Source organism: Oryza glaberrima, chromosome 3, assembly GCF_000147395.1.
Source record: "Oryza glaberrima chromosome 3, OglaRS2, whole genome shotgun sequence".
Lineage (NCBI taxonomy): Eukaryota > Viridiplantae > Streptophyta > Magnoliopsida > Poales > Poaceae > Oryza > Oryza glaberrima.
In genome coordinates, this window is record NC_068328.1 from 18,485,589 (window position 1) to 18,495,547 (window position 9,959).

General features: G+C 42.4%; 1 protein-coding gene across 2 annotated transcripts; it reads right to left on the bottom strand.

Moving 5' to 3' along the window:
* Positions 1-5,074: 5,074 nt before the first annotated feature.
* On the bottom strand, positions 5,075-9,713 carry LOC127765128 (protein argonaute 7). Of its 2 annotated transcripts, none has more exons than XM_052289967.1 (3): positions 8,907-9,713; positions 6,827-8,099; positions 5,075-6,732 (listed from the first exon to the last, which is right to left on the bottom strand). In XM_052289967.1, the coding sequence occupies exons 1-3, from the start codon at positions 9,367-9,369 to the stop codon at positions 5,304-5,306; spliced, it is 3,165 nt and encodes a 1,054-aa protein (XP_052145927.1). In that variant the 5' UTR covers positions 9,370-9,713; the 3' UTR covers positions 5,075-5,303. The 2 variants fall into 2 exon arrangements, with proteins under 2 accessions (XP_052145927.1, XP_052145928.1); XM_052289968.1 differs by having other exon boundaries at positions 6,827-8,081; positions 8,907-9,712.
* Between the last annotated feature and the right edge of the window lie 246 nt (positions 9,714-9,959).

A 9,959-nucleotide genomic window follows, 5' to 3' on the forward strand; every position in this document is an offset into this window, starting at 1 on the left:
GGCTCAAAAGAATCGTCTTGCAATTTACATGCAAACTGTATATTGATTTTTTTTCGTCTTCTATATTTAATGCTTCATGTATGTGTTCAAACACTTGATGTGATGGAATTTTTGAAAATTTAAAGGGAAGTAAACACAGTATAGCAGGAAGATGGAGAGCTTGGAGAGGTCCCGCAATTTTGACAAATTAACCCTTTCAAAAAACTTATTTCAAGAATAAACCGTACCAAAAACTAATTTCAGGAATAGGCCGTGACCTCAGCGCCAATCCTAATGGCGCTAAGCTAAAACGTCTCAACGCCACTTCCGTTGGCGCTAACATCTTATCCGACGTGATATGCACTCAGCGCCATAGCGTATGGTGCTGACCTCCGTATACTTTAAATTTCGTGGAAGCTCCAAGACTAAGTAGAATAGCCCAGTGGTAGTGTCACGGAGTAGTTAGCCAAGGCGCAAGAGTTTGATTCCTGTGTCCCACTCATTTTAATAATTTTTCTTTTGAATGTTGACGTGCTTTTTACAACTCATTTTATTTTTAAACTTGGAATTATAATTTAAGATCTCAAATTTGTTTATTCCAAATTCAACATAAAATAAATTTTATACACAAGTCACATTAATACAACCAGCATTAAGAAGTATCCCACTCATTTTAATAATTTTTCTTTTGAATGTTGACGTGGTTTTTACTACTCATTTTATTTTTAAACTTGGAATTATAATTTAAGATCTCAATTTTTTTTATTCCAAATTCAACATAAAATAAATTTTATACACAAGTCACATTAATACAACCAGCATAAGAAGGATAGGTAAGAAAAAACAAGGAAAAAATACTAACATGGTTCGAACCAGGAACCTGAATGTTCAAACTGAAGGGGAATACCACTAGGCTAGGTTCACTTCTTTGTTTAATGTGGCCCATGCACATTTGAGTACTGACATCAGCGCCCTGGATTTTTCACATTTTTGTCCATTTGAAAAACTTATTTCGCAAATAGACCTCTGGAAAAACTTATCCCAGAAATGGTCCTTTTTGGGGCGCCAGAGTGGCTGGCGCTATCGTCCAACTGGACGGCGCCAGCCTTTCTGGCGCTGTCCCCCTGCCGATGTGGCGGGGCGATGCTGAGGTGGCTAGGGGGAGCGCGCCACAGAGGCTGGCACCCCCCCCCCCGATTTTTTTTATTTTTCTTTTATTTTTTTGATTTTTTTTCACGCTTAGGGACACATAAGAACCAACCATAGAAAAAATAAACTCAAATGGATGTAATATATGACCTGTATAATTTTTCCTCCCCTCTCTCTCCGAACTAGTGCAGAGGAGAGAGATGTACAACTTTTTTTATTTTTATTTTATTTTTTTGATATTTTTTTCACACTTAGGAACTCACAAGAACCAACCATATAAAAAATAAACTCAAACAGACGAAATATGTGGCCTGTGGAATTTTCCAAAGCTCTACCGAAAAACTTCACTCCTCGAAAACACAATCTTGCAAGCGGAATTTGGAGGTTTTAATATCGCCGAAGTTGGCAAAGCCGAGGAGAATCGGATGTAACTTTTTCCGTATATGTCCGTGGATATATTATTTGCCTGATTCCGAGTCCGTATGAGAAAGTTACGCCTATTTTAATAAATGACATATTTTGTCCGTTTCGGTAGAGTTTTGGAAAATTTTACAAGTCACATATTTTGTCTATTTGAGTTTATTTTTATATGGTTGGTTCCTATGTTCTCCTAAGTGTGAAAAAATATCAAAAAAATGAAATAAAAATAAAAAAATTGCATCTCTATGTACTGTTTAACTTATGGCTATCATTTCATGTGGTTATATTTTGAATTAGATTAAGTAATTTCATATAGTGATAGAGTGCATTATGTGTAACATGCTAATCAAAGGGTTTTACTAATGGAGTTATGGTCTAATTTTAGTGAAGGTGCAAAGTAGACTAAGTGGTATGCTAGCTATTTTCAGACTTAGCTAAGTGGTAGTTCGAGTTTAATTTTTTTTGGCTGGTTGTATCGTGATCCTAAGTGTGAAAAAACATCCGAAAAAATTCCAGAAAAATGACACCATTGCAACTCCGTACAGAGAAACAGGAATGGAGGCGAGGGGTGGGGGGGCAGCGCCAACCATGCTAGCGCCCTCCTCCCATGCTGGCCCCCTCCTCCTGCCACGTCGGTTCGCGTGTGCCACGGTGACAGGAGGACGGCGCCAGCCACTCTGGCGCCCCCAAAAAGGACCATTTCTAGGATAAGTTTTTTCAGGGGTCTATTTGTGAAATAAGTTTTTCAAAAGGATCAAAATGTGAAAAATCCAGCATCAGCGCCAATACACATGGCGCTGAGCTTCTGGTACCTGGTGGTTTCGTGAATCAAAGCGCCAACGGTGGTGGCGCTGAGACGTTCTACCTCAGCACCAATTCCGATGGCGCTCACGTCACGGCTTATTTCTGAAATTAGTTTTTAGCACGGCTTATTCTTGAAATAAGTTTTTTTGAAAGGGTCAATTTGTCAAAATTGCGGGGGTCATCATGAGAATACAGAAGGGTGGGGGAAGTTCACCGACAGTGAATTGAAATGCCTCCTGCTGCCCTGCAGTGCAGCTGCCAACAGGGCAGAACCCCACATGATGCTGCAGAAAGTACAACTCATGCACATCAAACAACATCTTTTCCAGGACAAACAGACTGTCATCTGGTTTAACCTTGCTCCGTTTAGTTTCCAAAAAGTTTTTTCTCAAAATATCACATTGAATTTTTGGACACATGCAATATAAACTAAAAAGAAAAACTAATTAAATAGTTAGGGGGAAAATCGTGAGACGAATCTTTTGAGCCTAATTAGTCCATGATTAGCCATAAGTGCTACAGTAACCCACATGTGCTAATGACAGATTAATAAAAAATACTAATTATAAAAAAAATTAAATAAGACGAACGGTGAAACATTGAACGTGAATAATGCAAAACTGCACTTATTTTGGGACGATGGGAGTATTGATACGCTTGCTATGTTATGTGTTACGTATGTCGTATTGTACCCAGAATTTATAGGCTGCCAAACGTAATTCGAGGGCTCATTCGGATCACCGGCTTTCCGGAGAAATTTTTAAAGAAAACCAGTTCCTAAGGATTTGTTATTGTATATGCATTCGGAGCATATGATTTACTCTATTCTATTCCTGACAATTGTTGTAGCTTTTTAGTACTTTTGAAAGAATTCCATAGAAAAAAAAATCCACTCTAACCTTACTTTTTATGCTGGCTACACGTAGAACCGAGGCAAGAAAGAAATAAATCAACTCAATTTGCCAATGGTTAATTTATTGTTCATTGGCCCACACATCACATGCTTGTACCGTCCAAGTACAGTAAATTAGATAATATAAATTATCACATTACAGCTTTTAGTAATAATGAATAAAGATTCCTGAGTTTTTTCTTCACTATCCGAATGATTGTTTTTTCAGTTTTTTTTCATGTTTTTTGATCCCCAGTTTCTGTTAATGCCAAAATTTGGTTGGCCCCGAAATCATCATCGGCCTAAAGTCAGTATCAGCTTCAGAGTCTTGAAATCGGCCGATGGGCATTATCAATCGACAGTAATCGGAAATTTTATGGATTCGGTTAAGGAAATTAATCAATTAAAGGAAGGTTATCCAGAAGAGACCAAGATCAAGGACTCATATCGGCCACTCTTTTTATTTTCGTCTTTCTCAACGAGTTCTTGTTTCGAGTTGGGATGCATTGACTTCGATCTCCGACGGCGGGCAAGGCTTGTTATGGTTGTTTGTATTGGTGGGACTAATGTCTCAACACTATAATCTTGTCGATGTAAACACCTAATCGAAGTCGATGTCTCAGTTTACCTATACCAATCAGATGTTTTCTAGGGTTTTGTTGGTATCATTTAAATTGTTTTATCAATCCAGATTGGCTAAGGTATCCACCACCCGGAAAATCAGTTAAAGACTTGATTGTTTAGACTTTATTCTTCTTTTCATACTTAGTACTGCATCAATTGCATTTGACCTACTAAGTCGTGCTTAGAATCATAAAAACTAACATGTCTTTGATGCCGATGAGTTATCTGGACGGTGCATCGGTTTACGAGGATTACATACAAGTTGGTTTTAACCGATTGCAACAAATGTTTCATTGATTATCTAATCTTGTGGATTTAATGACATTGGAACACCAGCCGATGTATACCTAACCTTCGGATCAAGCAATTACTCTATTATATCATTATTGACCGATTGGTATCTACTGGATTACATTATTGTTTTATTACATTATCATCAGCCGATTATCTTTATATCATTATTAACTCAAGTGCCAAAATCTACATTTGATATATAGCTGATTGCTCAAAATCCTATCGACATCGACTGGTAGTGGCATTGCCTAGCATTGCTATATCGACTTATTAGCTAATCGGCTCTTTGATCTTCAATTTACACATCTTATCGGTTGCAGGATCAAACTGACTAGCACGCCTATATCTCATCAATATTTTGGACTTGCATTGGAGATAAGCAGATCTCCCAGGCCGCTGTATCTGTCGACTTAGTTTGCACCAACACAGATCTATCACTATCGGCCAAGCGCGAATTTTTCGTCAACAGTTTCACACATACAATCTTAACAAATTTCTATGTTGTATTCCGAATAAACCCTTACGATCTAAACCTTCATGTAAATTCCTTGTCATTTGATGGCTAGAAGGATATAGAAGCACGGTTTTACCATTAATGTTCTTCCACCTATAATTCAGATCAAATATATTCATCCTCACAAAATTAATACCTTTTAATTTGATTATTATCTACATGATGCATGTTTGTGCAGGATTATGAACTGTTAATGCACAACAACCCATAATGATCTAGGTAGTGTATTACACATAATTGTGTGGCCTGGAACGCAACTACAAAATTAGCAGTAATTTAAACGAAATTAAATTTGGAACACGACAGCAGTATCTTCATCTCCAGGACCACCTCACTATCCAGACTGTACAAATAGGTAAACCCCCACCTTACCAACATCATCTATGGGAATGAAACAGTTTGGTTTCAGAATTTTTGCATAAATACTAAGTGCCAACTGCTGTAAGATGTTATGATGCACAGGATTTCTGTCCAGGAGCACTATACATATTTTCCAAAATTCGGACAAATATAGAAAAACACGATGACAGGCGATATACGTTAAAGATAACATCTGAAACACCTTTTTTTTTGGGAGGAAAATTACTGTAGGAGAGTCCCGATACCATGAAATTCAGGGCGGTGAAGCTAGCAGTAGAACATGAGCCTCTTAACATTGTCTCTGAGCTTAGGTAGCGGCACAGTCTGCAACGGAGTGACCCTGTACATAGTTGTATCTGACCTCTCAAGGTACAGCCTGCCTCTATATGCCGCGAGATGTGCGTAGTAAGCCGGTGGGACAAGAGAAACTGGCCTGGTGCACCGAGCAAATGTGTAGCAAAGATTGTGTATCAGCTGCTGCACTTCGTCGGAACGGAAGTTATTCTCATCCCACAGAACATGATAATGAGTTGGCCGGCTCGTCCCCTTGGTGCCCCAGTGGCTGCACAGATAGAAATCAAATTCCCTTGGGTGTGTAATCACAGTGTCCACAACTGTTCCTGGTGGTATGTTCTGATCAGAGTAGTGTGACGAGCTGCCATTCCTCTCCCTGTGGAAGAGTCTAGTGTGATGCCTCTTCTGAACTACGATGAATGTGATCAAGGGTTTGTAACCCGGATACCTCGAACAAGTTGTGCGCACTGCATGCATCTCCTCCTTCAGCACCTTGTAGAACTGTGTCTCGCTCACACCATCTCTGAAGAATATGATTCTGCTTGGGAGCTTCCCCACTTCTTTTAGAAACTCTTCAAGCAGTTCACCAGCCATAACATCCAGTTGCTCAATGATTTCTTTCCGGTGTGTCTGTGATCTCATCCTGGAGATGTACTTATTTGCTGACGGCCAATTCATGCTTGCAACTACAGCAACCACTGATGGACTTGAATCATCAAGGGGATGCGGGTGTGTGACATCAGCACCCATGAACATCACCGGCTCCTCCGACAAAAATATTCTAGGAATTTGGCATGGAAAGCTGCTGTATAGGGCAATATTGCAGCCACCGAGTTTCGCATTGATCTTCAAAGCCAAATTCGTCAAGAATTGAGAGGTCAGCTTGCTCAAGTTGGAGTAAAGGCAACATTGTGTCACAACACCAATGGATGTTTCTGCAATTCGCTTCAGATCAGCATAGCCTTGGTGCCTCCTCTCCATGACACAGATTAGCAACTGCAAGTTGCCTGATGCAGATTCTTGAATTTTCTTGAGCTTGCCCTCCAAAATTCCCACGTTATTGAGTAGTTGAATCCTCTCAAATATTGGGCTGATAATGGTCTTCTTGTTTAGCAGAATTCCTAGCTGCTCACACCGATTTGATAGCTGGTTCACAAACTTTGTAATGCAAAAGTGCTGCTCCGGGGTGCCACCAAAACTTATCAAGGCCCAACTCTTGATCTTGGAACCCTCTGCAACATGGCTATCCAGAAAGCTCCACTGTCGATCAAATCGGTCCGGTGTTATGTCCTTGATGCGCCCACTGCTGCCAAGCTTTAATTTTGGGGGCAAGAGAACCCTCCCAGAGAGTTTCGTCATGTGTTTCGACACTTGGAGACTAAACTGATCAGCATAAGTATCGCTGCAATAAAAAAAAGATAGCTACGCTTACATTTATGTGATTTCTATAGCTCAAAACTGCTGCAAAAGAAAATGACAAGAATGAAGAACCATACCTTCTTGCATGAAATGCACCTTTGACAACACCCTTTATGATTCCCTTTCTTTCACTCGGTCTTTCACAACCCATTTTCAGAATCTTAGAAGTTTGTTCATCAGACAGCTTGCCAAGAAACTTCTGGCCCTCACAAACTACACAAAGCTCCATTGGCACATAACATGGCTTGCTCCTGCCAATCTGCAAGCATGGAAGGTTCCTGAATTGTATATCATGGTTATAGTGCTCCTTGAAGTAATCCACCACCATAAGATCCTTCCCACTTCGGTCGCGAAACTTGAGTTTCTCTGTTGTCTCCTTAGTCAAGCTATGCACATGGTACCTTTGATTAGTCTCACGATGGCACACAAATACCCGGATATTTTTCAATGCTTTCTCCACCTCCCTGTGCTCCTCTTCTGCCAAAGCCCTTGTTTTCTTCTGTGGAAGGTCCTTCAAGAAGTCACAGCGCTTCTGCAAGTATGAAATTATGCCTGTGCTCTCGTGGAAAGCTGAGAGTGAGAGATCAACATTAAGGGCAAGGCCTTGCTTGGTTGGCCTCAATCTCTGAAAGAAACCTCTTAATCCAACAGCACCACCACCAATGTCCCTTGCTTCCCCCATGGAGCGTGCATACAGTGACCGACCCACAAGGATAGAACTTTCCATAGCACCTTCACGCAGCACAACATCCAATGCATGGAGGTAATCTTGTGGAAGAGGGATGCCATCCTTGTCCTCGTTCAGATATTTGTTCAAGTCCTCACCACATAACTTCGAAACCAACCGGACATTCACTTTGAAAGTCTTGAGTTTCTGTTTGTCAAGCATGTGGCCAGTATCCTCTTTAACTACTGAACATCGTGCTAATGCAACTGGGAGGCTGACAAAGAACTCAACCCTGTCCTCCTGAAATCTAACAGGACTATATAAGTTCTTGCGGCCATCAAAGGCTGGTTGGGAACCTGAGAGAACACTTGGATTTTCTTCAACTAATTTTTTCTTGATCATTCTTGCTGTTTCTTTTGATGGACGCGGAGATATGTCAACATTGTAATGGAAAATCTTCTGGCCAGGATCAAACTGGACAAGGAAATGGTTTGCAGAAAGAGGGATCTCGGCCCCCTCAACACCACCCATGTCAGGTCTCCGTGCTATTGCATTATCCAGTGGTGCAACAGTAAACTTCTCATGGGTGTCTACATGATTTACCTCCTTTTCAGATGTTTTTCTTTCATTTGCGAAGAATATTTTCTCCTGAAGCGCCTTGCCATCTGTTAGCAAATCAATACCTTCATGTAAGGAGCCAGAAGAAGAAGAAATTTAAACAGCTTTACCGATGATTAAATCTAGAGAAAATTATAAATCAAAAGACAGGGTTAGAGGGAAATATCATTCAATAATAAATCAATAAGTAGAATAATATTTTCTATGGCATGCACAAACACCAAGATAGTGGTACATCATTGGTTAAAAAAAGGGAGTGCCTTCCTAAAAGATGGTCAGACCCTTCCTTGAGAGGGGAAGGGGTACTAACTTTCAAAAGAAAAGGTATCATCAATAATCACACAACATTGGCTGCCTCAGGCAAGTACAGTATGATAGCGACGGCACAAGATGAAACATAATAATCTCAGCAGGAATCCATAAAACCACAGCTTCCTAAGAAAACTTGCTGGCGCTGAAGCATTGATCACAAAATACTGTTGCAAATCATCCTTCTATTACCATTATAATAACTGTTTGCTACTATGCATTAACCACTTCTTGATATATATGGCCGTGTTTAGTTCCAACTTTTTTTCCAAATTCCGAACTTTCTTTAAACTTCCAACTTTTTCAGCAACTAAACACACCCTATAAAGACATAATCGGAAGAAGAGAATAAAAAATGAGCTACAAGGCAAGGGTAAATGGATCAAGAATCCAACAAAAGCAACAGCAGCTAGTGTAGCATGGACCATGGAGTAGATGCTAGTAGTAGAGATGAACTAGTACTAGTAGTTATTGTGTTTGCACGCTGCTTTGTGAGGTGTTAAATGGGTGGCCGCAGCGCAATGCGGCGGGAAGTAACCAAGAAAAAGGAGCGCCTTCCTTACCCCGCGGGAGCGGCAGCAGCGCGGCGGTAATGGCATGCGGTGGCGGCTTTTTCGATGGCCTGTGCTTCCACATTGAGCCCCTCGGTGCCGTGTCGGCCGCCTTGGGTGGCTTGCCGTAGAACGTGGCGGCGGCGACCTTGGGGAGCAGGGGCAGCAGCGGCGGTGGCGGTGGCGGCTGCAGGTACAGCAGCACCGGCGGCGGCAGAGGCAGCGGCAGCGAGACCGCGCCGTTGATGTGTGCGTGGCCGGTGGCGCCGTTTATCGGCAGCGGCAGGAGAGCCGGGTAGGCCTGGATGATCGGGTGCTGCCTATACCCGCTGCTGCCCCCGCCCCTCCACCTCCTCCGCCCGTTCGCGCTGCCGCCGCCGCCGCCACCACCATTACCACCTGTACCTAATCCACCACCACCTCCGCCTGCGTTGTCCTCGTTCTTGGCCACCACCCCCTCCCGCTCCCCCTCCATGGCCGCGCGAGTCAGCGGTACACCGCTTTAACCTGTCCGTGCACAGCTTTTTGGTGGTAGTAGTAAGAGTATCAACACGCCATGGCAGCAACTTCTTGCTCTTGAGCGCCGTTTCTTGCCTGAGAGAGAGAGAGAGAGAGAAAGGGGGTTCTTGGATGGTTGGATGGTAGGGGGGCAAAAAGAAGGGAAGGGTGGAGAAGGAGGGGGAATGGAGTAGTAGTACTACTTGAGTGTGGACTGAAGTGGGAGCGAGATGGGGTTGGTATTAATGGGGGTGGCAGACACAGGCACAGTCATGAAGCAGAGAGAGAGAGAGAGAGCGCGCATCTGTTCATCTGCTGTGTGCGCGCGCAAGGAAGGGAAGGTGGGGAAGGGAGCCAAAGGGGACGGGTCTGTTTGCATTGCAACAACTTGGAAGCAGAGAGTAGTAATAAGCGTGCGATGCAACGCTATCCATCCTCGCTGCTTCTGCTTTAAAAAGTTTCCTCCATTCTGCTGCTTCTGCTGCTGCCCTCCTGCACCGTGTTCCGAAATTCTCAATGTGGCAAGGGTGGATAATTTATGGCTGCAGTTAAGAGAGGCTCTCTCTG